General features: G+C 51.3%; 1 protein-coding gene across 2 annotated transcripts; it reads left to right on the top strand.

Annotated features, from left to right (window-relative positions):
- Positions 1-4,540: 4,540 nt before the first annotated feature.
- On the top strand, positions 4,541-19,020 carry CORO2B (coronin 2B). Of its 2 annotated transcripts, XM_062501164.1 has the most exons (12): positions 4,541-4,562; positions 9,289-9,491; positions 13,879-13,995; positions 14,530-14,679; positions 15,376-15,540; positions 16,024-16,140; positions 16,553-16,657; positions 17,029-17,125; positions 17,485-17,597; positions 18,059-18,149; positions 18,239-18,378; positions 18,889-19,020. In XM_062501164.1, exons 2-12 carry the CDS (start codon positions 9,291-9,293, stop codon positions 19,018-19,020), a joined length of 1,428 nt encoding a protein of 475 aa, XP_062357148.1. In that variant the 5' UTR covers positions 4,541-4,562; positions 9,289-9,290. The 2 variants fall into 2 exon arrangements, with proteins under 2 accessions (XP_062357148.1, XP_062357147.1); XM_062501163.1 differs by lacking the exon at positions 4,541-4,562 and having other exon boundaries at positions 8,684-9,491.
- Positions 19,021-21,252: the final 2,232 nt, after the last annotated feature.

Raw genomic sequence — 21,252 nt, forward strand, 5'->3', positions numbered from 1 at the left:
GTTGGTTTTTTTTTTTTTTTTTTTGGTTTTTTTTTGAGTGGGAATGGATTTATCCAGGAAGAAAGGTCCAGGGAAAGCACCTGCAGTGGGATGGGGAATTTTCTGTTGATTTTCAGGGAATGGATGAGCAAATGGAAAAGTTTCCCATCTTCTGTCCCGAAATTCGCGGTGTTCCATCCGAGCTCTCCCTATGGATTTTATCTCCTGCAACGTGGATCGATGAAATCCAAAGAAATTCCGGGGCCAGCTTCCTGACCTGGCACAGCATCGATTCCAGGGCTTTTCCAGGCAAAACTGGGCCACAGATCCAGGGAATGTTAGTCCCTGGACATTCCCTGGATGTGGAGAGGGAAAAGGGAAGTGGGACGAGGAGCTGTGAGAGGATTTTCCAGGATGTTTTTGGCTCTCCGGAGTCAGGAAAAGCTCCAAAGTTGCAGGAAACGGTGGGATTTAGGGATGGGAATTGTTCCCACAGAAAGGCAGGAAAAGTGGGACCCCCAGGGAATTCCTGGATCTGCATCCTGCCCCAGCTGCCGGCGTTATCTGGGGCTGGAATTTGGGATTCTCCCGCAGCAACTCTTCCCACACCGGGGCCGCTTCCCAGGCGGTACTGTAAACCTTGGATAAGCTTTTCCAAAGTTTGTAAATATTCCCGAGCAATTCCTCCAGTGAGGAAAATCCAGCTGAAAATCGGGAGCAGGGGCCTAAAGGCAGGCGGAGCCATCCCAAGGAATTGGAGAGGGAGCACGCAGAGCTTTTCCTGGGATTTGGAGGGCTGGGAAAAAGCTTGGAGTGGGCTGGAATATTTCCTGGATCCATCCCTGTCCTGAGCCGCCCCCTCCCTTCCCACGGGAAGGAGCAGCCAGAGCTGCAGCTCCTGGGGGAGTTTGGAACCAGGGAATTAAAAATAGGATGGAGCTGGACCCATGGGAATGCTGGGAGAGCCCACGCCTCACTCTGGGAGCTGCCCAAATTCCCTGGAATCATGGCATGGATATCATGGAATGGCCACTCCAGCTTTATTTTTTTTTTTTTCCCAGCTTCCAGAAGATCTGTAGGAATCCGGGATAATTCTTCTGTGCTGTGGAGTCTGGTTCGGTATCCATGCCTTGGAAAGGGAAAAGCATCCCAAATTTTGGGAATTTTTATCCCTCAGCCTGGATAACTTTCCCAGGAATGAGGAGCAGGAAGCCAATGGAAGCAGGATTTGAGGGAGAAGGGATGTGAGGCAGGATGGGAATGGAAACACGAGGAAAGAGATTCCTTTGCCGTGGAAATGGGAACAGAATTTTTGGGAATATCCAGGTGGGAATAACCAGGTGGGAATTCTGCAGTCAGGGAAGGGCTGGAGAATTTAACCTTGGATCAGGTGCTCCCAGCTCCCAAATTCCAAATTAACAAATTACTGGGATCTGGGGGCGTGGTCATTTCGGGAAGAGGGATTTGAAAAGCTTGGAATTTTTCCCAGAAAACTCTGTTGAAAGGAAGATGGTCCCGGGATGATCCCATGGCTCCTCTGGCTTGAAAAATCATGGAGCTGGGATCTGGAGGAATGGGAACATCCAAAGAAGTTGGAGCCAATCCCAGATTCTAGAGAGGAAATTCCAATTATTCCCCGTCGGGATCAAATAAATGATGCCCTACGGAAGTTCTCCATGGCTGGGAGGTTGGAAGGCCAGGATATTCCCAGTGGGAATTCTCAGTGTCCTCTGCTGCCTTGGAAGGGCAGATTCCGTGGCTGGAGCAAATGCTGATCCATGGAAAAGCTGATAGCGGATCAATCCGTCGGAAGCTCGATGGAATGGCTGGGCTGTGTTAGCAGGGAATTGGGATTTGGAGAACATGGATTGATTTCCCAGGAATCCAGGATGAAGGTTTCTCCTGGGGGTTGCTAAAAATGGATTTGATGGAGCAGCCTGTCCTTGAGAATTCCAAATATCCCACAGTGGTTCCAGGGGAGCTGGAGAGGGATTTGGGATAAGGGATGGAGGGACAGGACACAGGGAATGGCTTCCTACTGCCAGAGGGCAGGGATGGATGGGATATTGGGAATTAGGAATTCCTGGCTGGGAAGGGCTGGGATGGAATTCCCAGAAAAGCTGTGGCTGCCCCCTGGATCCCCAGAATGTCCAAGGCCAGGTTGGACAGGGCTTGGAGCAGCCTGGGAGGGTGACAGAGAATCCATGGAATGTGGGAAGTGGGAAGTTTCCTGCCTCATTATTCCTTTTCCTTTTTCCTTTTCCTTTTCCTTTTCCTTCACCCCTCCCCCCCCCACCCGCTTTTTCTCCCTCATTCCCTAATTCTCCATAAAAACCTGGAAAAGCCCACATGGAGTCACCCATCCTTGGAACTGCTGGTGATTCGGAACAGGGATAAGGAAATGGAATCTGGAAAAGGAAAACCCCTGTTCCAATAAAAATTTGCTTCATCCAAGGCAGCTCCAGCCCTCGGCGTTTTAATGAGTTTTAATTGGGATTCTGTGCAATTAATTGGGATCTCGTGCAATTAATTGGGATTCAATGGAATTAATTGGGGTCGTTAACGGGGCCTGGCGGGATCGCCGGGATCTGTAACTCACACCCGGCTGGGCAGGCTCATTCCCACCCCCTTCCCGCTTTTTTTTTCCACGGAATTTTATCAAACCATGAATAGTTCCATTCATCCCGCAGCTCAATCCTGGATTCCTATCTCCCGAGTCATTCCCAAAATCTGGCAGTGAGGGGGATTAAAAAAAAAATCTCCGGATTTGGGAGGCAGCTGCTCCAGTGCCCCCCAAATCCATGGATTTCAGTGTTCCCGGAGCCGTGCCAAGGCCGCTCCCAGAAATCCTGCACTCCTTTGTTCCCGCTGGCAAAGGCTCCCAGCACGGATCTCCGTCTGGAATGGGGCTGGGAAAAGCTCCGGGAGCAGAATGCCCGGGCAAGGCCGTGCCAGGGAAAGGCTGGAGCAGTCAGGGTGGTGTTACAGCGGAAAAATCGGGATAAATCGGGATCTGAGCCCAGATTGGGGCCTGGCTGTGGGAGATTCCCTGTTTGATGGGAAATGTGGGAATGCTGGGAATGATGGCAGCCACGTCCAAAGCTTCTCCAACCTTATATTTTCCAAGCTCATCTAAAATCCAAGGAATTCCAGGACCAGGATGGGAGCTGTGTCCGGCCTCCCTATGGATCCATAACTCTCATGGATGAGCCCCCGGATCGGTCCCACTCATTCCAGCTTTTCTGCCTCTCTGACTTCCCTAAAACCCCCTCAAGTTAGGAAAAAGCCTGGAATATCTTTTCCCCTCAAGAAACAGAATTCCATGGAGCCTCAGCCCCATCCTGGTGGGATTCCAAATGGAATTTTCCCCCCTGGAAGTGGTTTCTCCAGCAACTCCTGCTGTGCAAATCCAACAAATTACGCAAAATAATGATGGAAAATTATGGAAAAGTTATGGAAAAATTCGCCAAAAGCTTGGGAAGAGCCCACGGTCCAGCAAAATTTCCTGTGGTGCATCCTGGGAAGCTGCTGGGGTTTTTTGGGATGGGGCCAGGAGCAGGGATCGTTGTCACGGAGTTGATTCCATTTGGATTTTGGGAATGAGAATGGACCTAAAAAGCTGAGTCGCATTCTGGGAATGTCCAAGGAAAGCTTGGATGGGGCTTGGAGCAACCTGGGAAGGGGGAAGCGCCCGTGGAATGGGATGGATTGAAGGTCCGTTCCCACCCAACCATTCCAGAATTCCCTTGATTTCCAGGGATGCCAGTTGGCAAAGCCTGACCCATCGGCAATGCCGGATCCCTGTGGATCCCAACCCTTGGAATGCCACGGGGGGGGGGGGGGGGGGGGGGGGTGGGGCTGGGGCAAATCCCTGAAACCTCCAGATCATTTATCCCTAATTCCCTAATTTTCCCTAATTTTCAATTCGGGATCGATCCCAGCTGGAAATTGGGATCCAAAGAGTTTTCCTTCTTTTCCAGGCTCCTGGAGCAGCCCTGATTCCCTGAGCTCCGTGTCCATCCCGGGGGGATCCGGAGGCGCCCGACCAGCAAGGAGCCGAGCAGGGCAGGTGAGGATCCCGAGGGAGCTGGAGAGGGATGGGAACATTCCTGGGATTTGCTGGGAATCTCCCATCTGCAGCTGCTCCCATCCCAAATTTTTTCTGCTGGAAGCTGGGAATGCACTTCCGTGGTTTTTTTTATAAGTAGGATTGCAGCAGCTTCCATGGATTCCCTCCAGAGTTTGACCCGTTATCCCAAAAAATCTCTGTGATCAAATCCATGGAATGTTCAGTCTTTGTGGGAATGAGGATGAAGGGAAATTAATTCAGAAAAGATCCAAAATGTATGGAAAAATTGGCCTGGGATGAGAATTCCAAGCAGGCTCATCCAGAGGGATCCCAGCTCCTGGTGGGATCATCCCAACCTCTGGAAAAGGGAATTTTGTGTGAAGAGTGAACCCTGATTCCTGAAAAATCCAAGGAAAACCTGGGAAAAAAGTGGGATTTGAGGCAAATTTTGGGGCAGGGGAGGGACATCGCGGCCGCTGCTCGGGCAGCTCCCGGCTTTGTGCTGGAATAACGAGGAAAACAAGGAAAACAAGGAAAACAAGGCTCCCTTGCCTTGCTCCAGAGGGTTCTGTTCATCCCGGGAGCCGGAGCACAAGGAAAAGCTTGTCCAGAATTCCCGAGGTTTGGGAAGGGGGGGTTGGTGCCATTCTGTGACTTTCAGCCTCCTCCAGCGCTTCCCGGGAAACGGGAATGTGCAGCCTGGAATATCAGCTGGATCCTGGTTGTTTTCCTTCCTCTTTTCTTGATGGGATTTGGCTGTTTTCATTCCTTGATTTCTGCTGGAAAAGTCTGGGAGAAACTTCCCAGAAAATCCTTTTGGGATTTTTTTTTTTTTTTTTTTTGGGTTTGGAGCCACCCCAGAGAGCTCATTCCCGGGAATATTTGGAATTTTTTGCATAGAAAGGGAGAGCTGTCAGAGCTGTTTCTCGGAGTGCTGTTCCCTGCTTTGGAAAAATCCCAGGAAAAAGAAATTTCCCAGTATAAATAAATTTCCCTGTCCTGTGCAAAGCTGGGGTTTGGAAAGGGAATTTTTCCAGGCTATCCCAAAGTTTCTGCTCCAGGTGGATTTTTTCCTGGAATTTTTTGATCCTCTCCTTCCTGGCATCTCCCTAAGGAATTTTTTTTCCATGGCATCCCTTTTCCCTGACAATTCCATCCCTTTAATTCCCACTCTGAAGTGTCTTTTCCCTGTTTTCCCCATTAAAAATCTGAATTTGGGAATGGTTGGATTGATGGGATCTTCCCACCGGAGGATTTTTCTTGGGATAGATCCAAACAGCTGGATCCTGGCTAGAAAATCCCATTGGATCCAAGGATTTGGTATGGGACGTGAAAAGAATTCTCATGGATGAATCCCTGGCTCATGCTCATTCCAACAGGAAAAGCAACTTTTCCTCCTCTGGAATTTTTTGTTCCCCTCAAGGAAATTCCAAGGAACTAGAGGAGGGAAAATTCCTGGGGGTGGTGCCCCAGGGCAGCTCCGGGGGCTGGGAGTGTTTTGTTCTCCATCGGGAGCTTCCTGAGGTGGGAAGGACTCTGAAAACACAGTGGGAGGACATCTGGCCTTGCTTCCGGAATTTTTTCCAGTGGGGGAATTCTGGGATTGTTCTTGGCACGTGGGGCCTGGGAAAGTTTGGTTTTCCTCCTCCAGAAGTTTTCCCAGATGGGAAATGATCCAGCCTCGGTTCCCTGAGGGTGCCAGGGATGGTGTTTGCACCTTTCTGAAAATCCCATGAGATCCGTGGGAATTTGGGAAGCAGCTCCATGATCCAAGAGGGATGAGGATTCCTGGGAAAAGCTCCGCTCCGTCCGGCCTCACTTGGAGTTTTTCCCAGCGTTTGGGAAGAGGAGAGGCCATTCCCAGGATTTCGAGAAACTCAAAATCCTTGAAAAGCCAAAACCCAGGGAAATCCCAGGCACTTCCAGGCTGGAAAAACCTCAGCTGGGAGATTCCCAGCCGGAATTGTCCCACCTCCCACATTCCATGGATTCTGTTGCTATCCCAGGCTGTTCCAAGCCCCATCCAACCTCACCTTGAACATTCCATGGATCCAGGGGCAGCCCTGGCTTCTCTGGGAATTCCAGACCGACCCCTCCCCGCTTTCCTAGGGAAGAATTCCTTCCCAACATCCCATAATCCCACTTTTTGAAACTACAAATCCATGAGTTCTCTGGAATTCCTTCATCCTCTAGAACTTTGGCAGCCGTGCGGAATTCTCCAAAAGCGGGAGGAGGAAATGGGGTTGAAACCACCCCAAAAAAAAAAAAAAAAAATCCCTGCTGGGAGCTGATCCCGGCCCTCCGGAGCAGCAGGAAGGGTTTGGGTGTTTTCCCTGGAATTCCCGGGAAATGAATGGAATTTTTTCCTTTCCCTTCTCTGCACAGAGCTCCATGAGGGACCTGCACAAGTCTGAGGTGCTGGGGAGCAAGCGCGGCCTGGTGAGTGTCCGGAGCCGGGAATTCCCACCTGGCTGCAACAAAATCCATGGAAAATGCATCCCAAGCCAGGCCAGAACTTCCCTCGGGGCTGGGTCTGCTCCGGAGATGCCTCGGGACGAAGGGAATTTACGGCATTCCCACCCCACGTCCCGCATTTCTTTGGGTTTTCCCTCTTGGGTTGAAGTGTCAAAATTGGATTGGGAATTCCAAACCCATGGCAGGGCTGGATTGGGAATTCCAGCCCCACAGCGAGGTTGGATCGGGAATTCCAGCCCCATGGTGAGGTTGGATTGGGTATTCCAGCAACCAGGCTGGATTGGGAATTCCAGCCAGCTCCTGCTCTGGAGTTCTTCCCTCCCCATGGAAAAAAAATTCCAGGATTGGGATGGGGAGGTGGCTTTGGAGGGGTTCTCCCAGCACATTCTGAGGTTTTCCAGCCTGGATTTCTCCTCTGGATATCAATCCTAAAAAATTCTAGGATAGAAATCCCAAAATATCTCCTGGCTCCAGCTGGGTGGGATCTGGGATCACCCCAAATCCATTCCCAAACAGACCAAATCCTTTGGGATTTCACCCCAAATCCCTCAGTCCTGATGCTCCCAGGTGCAGATTCCATGTGGAATCCACTGGAAATTTGGGATCCCGGGAATCCCCCCCCAAGGATTCCTGCGTCCAGAAATGTGGAACAGCAGTGGGTCCAGAGGGGATTTTCCCCAAAAAAATTCCAAGTTTTCTCCTTTTTCCCCCGTTTTCCACACAGGGGAATTGCAGGATGTCCGTGGGATGGGATTGGGCAGCTCCAGCTCCTTCCCGGTGATTCCAGATCCTTGATTTTCCTCTGGAAAAGCAGCTTCTGTTTGTGCCCAGCCTTAATGAGCCATTGATGCTGGAAATGTCAAACTCCAGCATTCCTGACCTTTCCCATGGAAAAAACTTCCAGGGATGCATCGGATCCGGAGGGAGCTGGGGGGAAACAACCTCACACTCGGAGCCGGGATCGGCTTGGATTTGGGATTTCTAAAAAATCCCAGAATTCCTACAAAACTAAGCCTTGATTTTATCCAGAAAATCCCAGACAGAGAATTTTTATCCAACAGCAGGATTTGGAAAAGGCTTCATGTTCTGGATCCCCTTCCTGAAAACCCCAGAGTTTTTCATGTTGGATTTCCTTTTCCCAATGATTTTTATAAGCAAATCCCACTTTTCTTTTTTCCCTGCTACTCAAACAAATCCATCAGAAAAACAGCAAATCCCGAGGAAAAATCCCTTTATTCCCACTAAAAATCCTCAGAACACGGGAAGCACCATGGTGACAACGCAAAAGCTGCTGGCAGGGCTCAATTCCAAGGAGAAAAACAGAAGGGAGGAATTTTTCCTCCCAAAAATTCCAGGTGAAGGCAGGGATGAATTTCTCCGTGAGCTCGGACGCTCGGGGCGGATTACCAGGAGCTATTTTTAGGATATCCATTTTTTTTCAGGATTAGGGCCGGGGCTGTGCCTGTTGTTGTGGCCAGAGCTCCTTTCCCGATTTTTCTCTCGCTCCCGCTGTTTCCAAGACTCCCGAGGGATGAAAGGATCTTTTGAAAAGCCAAACCCATGGAGACAGGAGCTGCTCCTGCTGCTGCTCCCGGGAAAGGCTGGAGCTGCCAGGAAAGCGGGAAAACGTCCAAGCACGGATGGGGGTTTGTTCCTGGGACCTTTTCCTGGTTTTCCAGGCATTGCTATTCCCAGAGAATGAGGGCAGAGCTGGAGATTTACTCCGTTCCCACCAGGATCCCTGAAACTCCAGGATCAACTTGTGGATCCTTGGGATCCCTGTTGGATCCTGATCTGTTCCATGCAGGAAAACCTGTGGAAAACGTGGAATATTCCCAACGTTCCCTCCATCCCTAAGCACTCCCATCCTGCCCCAATTCCCGCTCTCCCGCCATCCATTTCCAAGCCATCACATTCCAAGCTGGAATTCCTTTGTCATGTGCGCCCAGGCGTGTGCTGGATGAACATTCCCACTCCAAAGGGGAGCAGCTGGAATTCTGCAGCTTTTCGAGCCTTTGGGAGCCCATCAAGCACCGGGGTAGTGCCGTAGATTTTTTGGGAATGTTCATGTTGGAATGGGGCCATCCCGATACTTCCATGTCCCACCAAGTAAAAGAACAGGAGAGCAACCAGGGGTGTTTTTTTTGGGAATGCTGAGCTTTCTTTTCGAGCCTTTTGGGAGCCATTCCTCGCTCCAGGGAATGCTCTGGATTTTTTGGGAATGTTCATGGGGGGATGGGGCCATCCTGATGCTTCCATGTCCCTCCAGGTACAAAAACAGGACAGAAACCAGGAATGTGGGATTTTTGGGGAATGCTGAGCCTTCTTTCCATGCCTTTTGGGAACCATTCCAGCACTGGGAGAATTATTTGGATGTTTCAGGAATGTTCATGTGGGAATGGGCCCATCCTGATCTTTCCATGTCCATGGTAAAAATGCAAGAACAACCAGGAATGTGGGGGGTTTTTGGGAATATCGATCCCTGCGTTTTCCCATAGATGTCATGGCAGGAAAAACAGATTGGGAACGCGAGAACAACAGGGAATGTGGGGGTTTTTTTTGGGAATGCTGAGCCTTCTTTTCATGCCTTTTGGCAGCCATTCCTCGCTCCAGGGGATGCTTTGGAATTCTCGGGAACGTTCACGTGGGAATGGTTCCACCAGATAAAAACGACAGAACAACCGGGGTTTTGTTTTTTCTTTTTTTTTTTCCTTTTTTTTCTTTTTTTTTTTTTTTGGGAATGCCGATCCCTGCGTTCTTCCTGCAGATGTCATGGCGGCCGCAGTACCGCAGCTCCAAGTTCCGGAATGTTTACGGGAAGGCAGCGAGCCGCGAGCACTGCTTCGACGGAATTCCCATCACCAAGAACGTCCACGACAACCATTTCTGTGCCGTCAACGCGCGCTACCTGGCCATCGTCACCGAGAGCGCCGGCGGCGGCTCCTTCCTCGTCATCCCGCTGGAGCAGGTGAGATTCCCGATGGGAATTCCCAAAAAAACTGTCCAAATTCCTGATGGTCTTCCTGGGGCTTCCTTGTCATCCTGCGGGAGCAGGTGAGATTCCCAATGGCAATTCCCAAAAAAAGTGTCTAAATTCCTGCTGCTTTTCATGGGGCTGTTTCCTCATTGTCCCGGTGGACCAGGTGGGATTCCCGAAAGGATATTGGAACGAGATAAAATCCTATTCCTGCCCAAACCATTCCAGGATTCTTGGATTGCTCCCAAAATTCAGGCACTCCCCTAGGATATTCCTGAATTCCAAGTGGGAATCCACATCCCATCCCGGGGCACCTGAAGCTCTGGGATGCTCCCAGCCCATTCCTCATTCCCAGGAGGAATTTTGCCATGGAAGAGCTGCATTCCCAAATTCCCACATCCCAAATTCCAGCTGGGAAGGGAAGCTAGGAGAAGCAGGAGCTCTCCCTGGCTTTTTCTGACCCCTATCCCATCATTCCTTCAACCCTTTCCCTGTGCAACATTCCCACCTCTCCCAGATTCCTTGTTCATTCCGGAGGCAGCTCCAGATGGAAGGAATTCTAATCAGGATTTAATTGCAGAGCACAGCTTGAGCCTCATTAACATTCCCAGAAAAAAAAAAAAAAATCGGGAGCTTTGTCTGAACACCCGGAGCGCTCCAGCTCCGGCCTCATCCCGGCTCCTTCCTCCTGGATCCCAGCTGGAATCTCCATCCACACTCCCTCGATCCTGAATCCTGAGGAACGACCCCAGATTCCCAGCAAATCTTACTTTTTTTTCCTGGCAAAATCCCGCTGGGATAAAAGCAGGGATGGTGTTTGCCACCTGTTCCAAAGGGATCCTCGGAAATCCTGGGATATCCAGCTGGTCAATCCTGCCTGGAGTGGCCCTGGATACTGGAGGAGTTAATAAATTCCCTTTTTACAATTTTTTTTTTCTTTATCTGGAGCCTGATTAGCTCGTTAAGGAGAAACTAATTTTCCTTGGAAACCAGCAGCTCCCTAATTAATTGGGATCCATAATTAGAAGCTAATGAAGGTAACCCGGATACCGCGGAGCCGCTCCGTGGATTTGCTGCCGTATTTTTGGATCTTTTCCCTGGATTTTGCCCTCAGCAAAGCTCCTGGAATCTGGGCCGGGCCATCTGCTCCTCACGCTCATCCAAAATCCACATCCCAGGGTTTTCATGGAGACATCCAAGGGATGTGTAGGTTGGGAAGAGGGAGCTTTGTTCCTCCTTCCTCCCAGATTCCAGAGCCTCAGGACTGGGAGTGAGCCTTGGGATAAAAATATCCCAAGGGAGTGGGCGAAGGATTGGGAAGAGCAAGAGTAGCTCCATAGGAACGGGAGAATCCCAGAATCCTGGAATGGTTTGGGTTGGAAAGGACATTAAAGCTCATCCCATTCCATGGATAGGGACAGGGCTGGATTTGGGATGGGGAAAAGGCTGGATTTGGGATAGGACAGGGCTGGATTTGGGATGGGGGAAAAGGCTGGATTTGGGATAGGACAGGGATGGATTTGGGATGTGAAAAGTGCTGGATTTGGGGTAGGACAGGGACAATTCCCACTATCCCAGAATGCTCCAAACCCTGTCCAACCTGGCCTTGAGGATTTGGTCCTGGAGGCCCCTCAGAAATATTCCTGTATTTTGAGTCAGGGAACAAAATCCTTGGATGTTGCAATTCCATCAGGAAGCAGCTCGGTGCTGCCACATCCCATCCTTCTGGAGCTCATCCCATTGTCCCAGAGCCAGGCTGGGAATGCTGGGAATGTTCCCCTGGAGAAGGGAAGGATCTAGGAAATTCTCAGAGCCCTTTGCAGGGCCTAAAGGAGCTCCGGGAAAGCCGGTAAGGGATTTGGGATAAGGATTTTGTTGGGATCACCATGGATCCCTTTGCAGGGAATCATTTCCATGGAAACATGGGAATTTTTGTTCCTGCTGGGAATGAGGAGCTGTTTTCCAGAGGCAGCCGATGTTCTCTCCTGAAGGAAGCGGGAACGGGAAGGGGGAGCCTCTGTTTATCCGGAGGAAGCTGAAATCCAAACTCCTGCTCCCGTCACTGCTGGGATTGTGGGAATGGCCGGATTTGGGGTGGGGAAAAGGCTGGATTTGGGATGGGAAAGGGTTGGATTTGGGATGGGACAGGGCTGGATTCGGGATAGGGAAAAAGGCTGGATTTGGGATAGGAAAAAGGTTGGATTTGGGATGGGGGAAAAGCTGGATTTGGAATAGGACAGGGCATGGAATTCTCAAACCTCTCCGTGGTCCCTTCCATGTTCCCTTGGGATTTTCCGTCTGGGAACGGGATCCAGAGGTGCTGTCTGATGGATGCTGCATCCATCCCTGAGGTTTTCCGTGTGGGATTGAAGGATGGAGCAGAACCCAGGGATTTCTCCACATTTGTGAAGTTTTCCAGGGAATGGGAGGGTTTGGAAGTGTTCCTGGTTTGTGTTTTCCAAGGGAAAGGCAGATTTTGGGAATTTTGGATATTGAAATAATTTATCCAAGATTTCCTGCTGGATGGATTTTTGGGAAAAATGGAATTCAGCCGTGGCCAGGGTGGAGCTGTGCTGCTCCAAGGGTGGGAATTGAGGATTTTTCCCATCCCTTGGATTTGGTGCTGATGGATCCCATTCCCTGATTCCTGAATCCAGAGAGTTTCCATCCCTCTGCCTGCTGCTATTGCAACCATTCCCAGGGAAAGAATTCCCTCTCCATTCCCCAATCCCCAAAATTCACAATTTTTCCAAATCATTTTCCCTTTTCCCAGCATAACCCAAAGGATTTTCCCTTTTTCCGAGTGCTTCAGCAAAGGGAGGGGCAGGAGCTGCCAGAAGATTTTCTCCTTCCAGCCTTTTCCGTGGGAAATCTCGGAGCTGCCGGAGCCAGGAGAGCTCCAGGCTGTCCCTGCGGGGTTGGAATCTGGGTCACGGCGCTTCCCTCAGCCGGGGATCAGGGATCCAGGGATTAGGATTCACCTTGGATTAACTCCTGGCTGCCGGCAAGGTCCTGCTGAAAAATGGGAAAACACAGCTGGAATCCTGTTGTTTTTTTTTTTTTTTTTTAGGGATTTTTCCCTTTTATTGCCTTTATTTTCCCTTTTCTTTTTCCTGGGAATAGCACATTCCTTGTCCTTTTCCCACTGTGCGCTACCAATTTTAATCAAAATTCCGGATTCCTTGGGAAGAAATGATCCCAAATAACCAAACTCAGCATTGCTCTCTTAAAATCCTGATAAATTTTGGGGAAAATCCATCAAATCTCCGTGGAAAAGGAATTCACTCGTCTGATTACTCAAAATTAAAATGGTGGGATTTGAATTTGTGCTGTTAAAAATTCCATCCACCTGGAATTCCGTGGTTTCTGCAGAAATTTCTGCTGCGGCCAGGATGTAAATAAAGTCCTGGCAACGCAAATTGGAAACCGGGGAAAAGCGGGATAAGCCGAGCCTTTGGATAAGTGATGGGGGCTGGAATATTTCCTATAACAAAGCTAAAACCAGGAATTGCATCCCAGGAATTCATTGGGAGGCAGAACTAAGGAATCATTGCCATTCCCATGTTTCCTTTTCCTTCTCTGTCTCATCTTTGGGAATTTTCCTTCCCAAATTCCTCCCTGCAGCTTGAGGGAGGAAATTAATCCCAAGAAACCCTGGGAGCGACAGCTCTGGGGCTGTTCCTGGCCCTGATCCGACTTCCTGGAGCTGCTGAGGGTGGAATTCCCAGCACATTCCTTTGTTCCCAATAAACGGAGCCGGGAGCCCGGCACAGGAAAAGTCGGGAAGGAAAATCCATGAAATATTCAGCGGCTGTGCCGAGTTGACCCAGTTATTCCAAACGCTCCAAGCGTGGCTCCGGCACGGAGCCAGCACGGAGCAGGGAAGGACATCGGGGTGGCATCCGGACACAGAGATTCCTTGGGAATGGGAAGGATTCCTGCAGCCAATCCCGGTGGGAATCTTCCCAGGAGGCTCCATAAACGCTTTGGGAATTCTGCATGGAAAGATCCCAGCCTGTGGGGTCATGGATTGAGGATTAGCAGGAGTTGGTGATCCCAGAATTTGGGGTTTGTTCCGTGGAGGAGAGTCTTGGGAAATGGTGATTCCAAAGTTTGGGAGGGAAATTTGGAATTTGGGAAGGAAATCCAGAATCTGGGAGGGAAATCCAGAATTTGGGAGGGAAATCCATGGAGACTGGAGAAACTTCTTCCCATCCATGGATCAGCTGGGAATACTGGGAATATCAGATAAACCAAATTCCTGGCTTGGCCCATCCCAAGCCGAGCTGGATCTCCCTTCTCCAGCAATTTCCCATTCCTGGGAAATCTCCTGAAATCTGATGTTTTTCCTGATGTTTTCCTTGATGTCCCATTCCAGACCGGCCGGATCGAGCCGAACTATCCCAAAGTTTGTGGTCACCAGGGAAACGTGCTGGACATCAAATGGAATCCCTTCATTGAGAACATCATCGCCTCCTGCTCTGAGGACACCTCGGTGAGCCGGAATTTTGGGATGCAGTTCCCACATCCATCCATCCATCCATCCTCCCTATCCCATCAATTGCCTACTTTGATACTTCCATTGCATTTATTTTGGGAATGCTGAGGGACAGGAGGTCAAAGTCAATCCCAAATTGTGCAGCAGGGCTGATCCTGGAACTCCTGGACAAGACGGGAATTCCAGAACGGAAGTTCCAAACCCCATTCCAGGTGTGGATCCATCCCAGTGGGATTTTTTTCCCAAGGGATCCCAAGGATTCATTATTTATCCTTGAGGGACCATCAGCAGCAGGGCTGGTCCTGGAATTCCTGGACAAGATAGGAATTCCAGGATGGGAGTTGGGATGTTCCAAACCCCATTCCAGTTGTGGATCTATCCTGGATTTTTCCCAAGGGATCCCAAGGATTCGTTATTTATCCTTGAGGAACCTTCAGCAGCAGGGCTGATCCTGGAATTCCTGAAAGCATTTTTTTTTGGGAAGGAGCTTTTTCAAGGCCAGGAGTTGGGATGCTCCAAACGCCATTCCAGGTGCGGATCTGGGAGATTCCGGAGGGCGGGCTGAAGCGGAACATGACGGAGGCAGTGCTGGAGCTGTACGGACACAGCCGGCGGGTCGGGATCGTGGAGTGGCACCCGACCACCAACAACATCCTCTTTAGCGCCGGCTACGACTACAAGGTCAGCCTTCCCCGGAATGCCGTTCCCAAGGGTTTTCCTGGATTTTGGCACCGCTGTGAGTCACCTGTGGATGGCCAGAGTGGGGTCGTGGAACGCTGGAGTGGTTTGGGTTGGAAGGAGCTTAAAGGTCATCTCATTCTGTGCTTTCCATAGGCCAGGGAGACATTCTGTGGGTCAGGGAGACGTTCCGTGTGTCAGGGAGATGTTCCATGGGTCAGGAACAGCTTCCATAGGTCACTAAGAGCTTCCATAGACCAGAGAGACATTCCATGGATCACAAACAGCTTCCACAGATCAGGAGCATCTTCCAAAGACCAGGAACAGCTTCCACAGATAAGGAATAGCTTCCATGACCAGGGAGACCTCCCAAAAATCAGGAACAGCTTCCATAGATGAGGAACAGCTTCCATAGACCAGGGAGACCTCCAAAAAACCAGGAAGAGCTTCCACAGACCAGGAACAGATTCCATAGACCAGGGAGACCTCCCAAAAAACAGGAACAGCTTCCATAGACCAGGAACAGCTTCCAAAAACCAGGAAGAGCTTCCTTTGATCAGAAACAGCTTCTAAAAAAATAGAACAGCTTCCATGACCAGGGAGACCTCCCAAAACCCAGGAACAGCTTCCACAGACCATCATCACCCCCTCCCTCCCCCTTTCCACGATCCCGGGCTGCTCCAAAGGCTCTTCCCACAGGTGCTGATCTGGAACCTGGACATCGGCGAGCCGGTGAAGATGATCGACTGCCATGCGGACGTGATCCTCTGCATGTCCTTCAACACCGACGGCAGCCTCCTGGCCACCACCTGCAAGGACAAGAGGCTGCGTGTGCTGGAGCCGCGCTCCGGGAGGGTCCTGCAGGTGGGATTGGGCAGATGGAGCCAGATTTTGGGGAAGAATCCTGTGGAATGCCGGGGGGAAAAAAATAAAAAGTATCCATGAAGTGTTGCGGGTGCTCCCAGTTCTCAGGTTCCCAGGATGGTTGTGGAGGTGGTGGGAAGGGTTTGGCCTCATCCCGAGCTGGAGGGTTTGATTCCATTGTTAATTAAGGATTTGTGGGAAACGTTGGGAATGAAGGGGAAGGAGTGGAGCTGGAGGTTTTGATTCTGTTGTTAATTAAGGATTTCTGGGAAATGTTGGGAATAAAGGGGACAGTGCAGGAATCTGGAGGAGGTGGGTTCTCCCTGATCCTCAGGAAAATGGGAATTTCGGCTTGCCCGGGTCCAGGTGCCGAAGGACAGAGCTGGAATTTCTCTGGGATGAGGCGAGGGGAGCAAGGAAAGGGTTTTCCTGGGATGAGAGCTGGATCCAAGGGGAGTTCCAGAGCTCACTCCTGTCTTGCAGGAGGCCAGCTGCAAGAACCACCGTGTCAACCGCGTGGTTTTCCTGGGAAGCACCAAACGGCTCCTGACCACAGGAGTCTCCCGCTGGAACACCCGGCAGATCGCCCTCTGGGACCAGGTGAGTGCCAGGATCCTGCTCTGTTCCCACTGGAATTCCTGCTCCAACCCTGCCAGGATCCTGCTCCATCGCTGCCAGGATCCCTGCTCCATATCCACTGGAATTCCTGCTCTAACCCCACCAGCATCCTGCTCTGTCCCCGCCAGAATTCCTGCTCCAACACCACCAACATCCCTGCTCCATTCCTGCTGGAATTCCTTCTCCAAACCCACCAGGATCCCTGCTCCGTTCCTGCTGGAATTCCTGATCCATCCCTGCTAGAATCCCTGCTCCATTGCTGTTGGAATTCCTACTCCATCCCTCCTCAGACCCCTGCTCCATTCCCGCTGGAATTCCTTCTCCATCCACTCCGGGATCCCGCTCAGCACCACCATCGGGACACAGCTAACCCTGGGATTTTCCTGTTTTCCAGGAGGATTTATCCATGCCCCTGATCGAGGAGGAGATCGATGGGCTCTCGGGGCTCCTCTTCCCGTTCTACGATGCCGACACCCACATGCTGTACCTGGCTGGGAAGGTAGGGATGCACGAAGCATCCGGATGGGGCATCCCCAGGAAATCCCCCAGCACTGCTCAGGGGCTGGGGCTGGAATTTGTATCCTGGAACAGTTTGTGTGGAAAGGGAGCTTTGAACTCCTCCAGTTCCGTGGATGGGGAGCATTCCGTTATCCCCGGCTGCTCCAAGCCCTGTCCAACCCAGAACATTCCAACGATCCAGGGGCAGCCACAGCTTCTCTGGGAATTCCCACCAAGCCCCTCCCCACCCTCCCAGGGAACAATTCCTTCCCAATATCCCATCAATCCCTGCCTTCGAAATGCTCCTAATCCCGTTTTTTCCCACTTCCTCATTTCCAAATCCATTCCCATCCCTCTTCTCTGCTGCTCCAGGGTGACGGCAACATCCGGTACTACGAGATCGGCTCGGAAAAGCCCTACCTGAGTTATCTCATGGAATTCCGCTCCCCGGCTCCGCAGAAAGGGCTGGGTAAGGATGGAGGTGCTGCTGCTCCGCTTCCCCGGGCTTGGAAAAGGGGGATGGGGAAAGTGCTGGATTGAACGGCATGAGGAAGAGGATTTGGGTTGGCTTTGGATTGGCTTTGGGATTGGATTGAGTTTGGATTTGGATTGGGTTGGGATTGGATTAGATTGGATTTGAATTGGGTTGGGATTGGATTAGATTGGGTTTGGGTTGCGTTTGGATTGGTTTGGGGATTGGGTTGGGTTGGGTTTGGATTTGGGATTGGGTTGGGTTGGGTTGGGTTTGGATTTGGTTTGGATAGGATTTGGGATTGGGATTTTCCGTGCTGGAATTTCCTGGATGGCTGATCCCGGTGCTCTCCCCAGGGGTGATGCCAAAGCACGGCCTGGACGTCTCCGCCTGCGAAGTTTTCCGGTTCTACAAACTCATCACCCTCAAGGGGCTCATCGAGCCCATCTCCATGATCGTCCCGAGGCGGGTGAGTCCTGGAATGTGGGAATGAGCGGCATCCGGAATGTCCGGGCGGGTCGGGAGCCGTGGACATGCCCTGCTTGGGCCAATCCCATGCATGGTTCTGTTCCCACCATCCCTGCACCTCTCCATCCTTACTCATCACAGGGAATTTCACCCACAGTTTAACAGGAATGTTTTTAGGGAATGTTTCTCCAAAGGGTTGGTCTCACCTGAGGTTTGGGATTTTTTGGGAAAGTATCCCTTGGATCAGGGTTTTCTGGGAAGCAAATCGAGCTGCTGGCCAGGGCTGGGGGGAGGATGCAATCCCAGGTTCTCTGCTCCAGCCAGCACTTCCCGAATTTCCTCCTTGTGCAGAGTTTTCCAACCATGCAGGTGTTTATTCCCTCTGTGTGGGTGGGAATTATTCCCCCACGCCCAGGGAGTGGATTCCCAGATCCCATTGCTCTTCTCTTCCCGTTTTCCCAGTCGGAGACATACCAGGAGGACATTTATCCCATGACTCCAGGCACGGAGCCGGCCCTGACCCCGGACGAGTGGCTCAGCGGGGTCAACAGAGGTAAAGCCACCGGGGGGGGAATCCCAAAAATATCTGGGATGTGGGAAAGGGCCACCACTGATCCCGCTGACCCGCTGGCTCTCCCATAGATCCCATCCTGATGTCGCTGAAGGAGGGATACAAGAGGAATTCCAAGATTGTCTTCAAGGCACCGGTGAGGGAGAAGAAGAGCGTGGTGGTCAACGGGATTGACCTCCTGGAGAACGTCCCGCCCCGCACGGAGAATGAGGTGGGGCAGGCCTTGAGCGGGAATGGGATTGGGAATGGGAACGGGAATGGGATCTGGGGGATGAACCTGGAAAGGCACCGTGCTGCTGGTCTCCATCCCAGTGGAGAAGGGAGCAAGGGATCCTGGGATCCATCCCAGGACCCTTTCCCAAGGTGGGATCCTGGAATCCATCCCATGACCCTTTCCCATGATGGACACCTTTTCCAGGGACACCTCCCACTGCTCCAACCTCACCTTGGGCACTTCCAGTGATCCAGGAGCAGCCACAGCTTCTCTGGGAATTCCAGCCCAGCCCCTCCCCACCCTCCCAGCTGGGAATTCCTTACCAAAATCCCATCACAATCTCCAAATCACCATGGGAATATCCCAGAAATCAAATCACAAATCCATCCCTTGTCCCCAGAATCAGCCGAGTTCCGGCCCATTTTCAGCACGCATCTGGCAAAATCCCGGGCGGAGCTGGTGGGATCCCAGCAGCTCCATCCCTTCATCTCCATCCTTGTTTTCCAGCTGCTTCGGATGTTCTTCCGGCAGCAGGACGAGATCCGGCGGCTGAAGGACGAGCTCTCGCAGAAGGACATTCGGATCCGGCAGCTGCAGCTGGAATTAAAGAACTTCCGGAACAGCCCCAAGAACAATTGACTCCAGGGACATTTTCTACAGAAATTCCTTCGTTTCTACTCCCAAATTCTTTGGATCTACTCACCCAGAACAAAATTCCGGAATCCGCGGCTGCCGAGAGCCTGGAATCACGTCCTGCGCGTCTTGTCCGGCACTAATCCCGTTCTAACCCGATTCCTGGGAATTCCTGGAGGCTCCCACTGAGTCAGAGCCGTGTCCTGTCCGTTGGGATGAGCCAGCCCGGGGGGGATTCCCGGGAAAGCGCCAAGCTTCCTTGCTATTAATTTTTTTTTTCCTATGCAAAAATGTGACAGCGGGAGCGGAACTGGAAAGGGGGCGGGAAGCGGGAAGGGCTTGATCGTCAGAGGGGGAGTCTGGGTGGGAATCCGGGATCCTTCCTGTGCTGGGAAACTGGGATCGTTCCCATGGGAGCAGGACGGGATCCTTCCCATGGTGGGAACCTGGAATTCTTCCTGCAGTTGGAGCCTGGGATCCATCCCAAGATCCTTTCCCATGCTGGAAAACCGGGATCATTCACATGGTGGGATCCCAGGATCCATCCCACAATCCTTTCCCATGGTGGGATCCCAGGATCCTTACCATGAGCCTTTCCCATGTTGGGAGCCTGGGACTCTTCCCAGAGCAGAAATCTGGGGTCATTCCCACGGGAGCAGGACGGGATCCTTCCCATGGTGGGAACCTGGAATTCTTCCTGCAGTTGGAGCCTGGGATCCATCCCAAGATCCCTTCCCATGCTGGAAAACTGGGATCATTCCCATGGTGGTAATCTGGGATCATTCCTGCGGTGAGAATTTGGGATTCTTCCCATGGTGGAATCCTGGTATATTCCTGGGGTTGCTGCCCCAGGGATGGATCCCGAGGGACGCACCCGGAGTTTGCCGGGCTCAGCACGTTGGACAATCCCGGGATTGCTGGAATTTGCCCAGAGCACAGGGAACGACACCAAATCCCGTTGTTTTTTGTTTCCTGGAGATCCCAATTCCTGAAATTCCCGGCATTCCTGGTGCGGGTCTGTCCCGTCCGTGTCCCGCGTTCCCGGCGTTCCCCGCTGCGTTCCATGTGCTGTCATTCCCGATTATTTATGCTCCCATGGGATAGTGATGGAATAAAATCTTTTCAGGATACCAGAACCGCGTTCCCGCTTTTCCTTCTCCATCCAGGGGCTCCGTGGGAGGGGGGAAATCCCAAGGAAAATTCCGGACCAGGGAGGGGGGAGCAGCCGAAAGACGGATCCTGGAATCCAGCATGGATCCTCATTCCAGCAGTCTCAGCTCATCCCAACATTCCCATTTAGGATCCAACTCATTCCAGAGGGAGCGCTGGCATTTCCCTGGGATCCAGGATCTCCTTGTCCCCAGCCTGGCAAAACCAGGAGAGGATTTTCCAGGAGAAAAATGATCCAGTTTTCCTGGGATAATCCCCCAGAACCCCCCATTCCCAAGGGAAAATATTCCAGGAACTTCACTCAAACCCAACCTCTCCCTGGGCTTCATCCAAAGGATGTTAGGGAGCCAAAGGTGCTAAAAATCCAGGAATTCCCACTTTTCCAGAGCTGACATTCCTTCTTTTTAGGGTGCTGGAAAGATCCGGGAACTCCCATTTTTCCAGAGCTAAAATTCTTTGTTTTTTAGGGAGCCAAAAGTGCTAAAAAAGATCTGGGAATGCCTGGTTTTCCAGGGCTTCCCTTCCTTGTTTTCCCAGAAAGAATTCCAGAGGCAGGATTTGTATCAAAAGTTTTATTGAAATTCCTCAATGCCAAACAGACAAAAACTCCAAAGGTGGCTCTGCCAGGCCCCCAAATTCCCAAAAAAACCTGGAGCCGCTAGATTTCTAAACACGGAAGCTTTCTCAGGAAATCCAAGTCACTTCCAAAGGGATTTTTCCTGCGGGATCTGTACATTTTTTCCCCAAGGATTTTCTGGGTTTTTTTACCTCGCACAAGGTAAGAAAATACGATTTTTCAGGAATTTCCATGGAATTTCAAGCATTTCTCCTGGAATTCCTGGCTTTCTGAGTGGAAAAATTTTTGTTTTGCCCGCATTTTTTTTCCTGGATTAGGGGCAGAAACTCCAGAGGGAGCTGACTGGGAAAGAGGGGAGGAGTTGGTTCATTCCAAGGTTGGGCAAGTTGGGAATTTGGGATATTTTTAATAGATATTCCCTTTTTTTTTCCCCCCTCACACCTGCCATTTCCAGGGATTTGGCTGTGCTGGAGCCACAAAAATTCCCAAAA

This window comes from Cinclus cinclus, chromosome 13, assembly GCF_963662255.1.
Source record: "Cinclus cinclus chromosome 13, bCinCin1.1, whole genome shotgun sequence".
NCBI classification, from domain to species: Eukaryota; Metazoa; Chordata; class Aves; order Passeriformes; family Cinclidae; genus Cinclus; species Cinclus cinclus.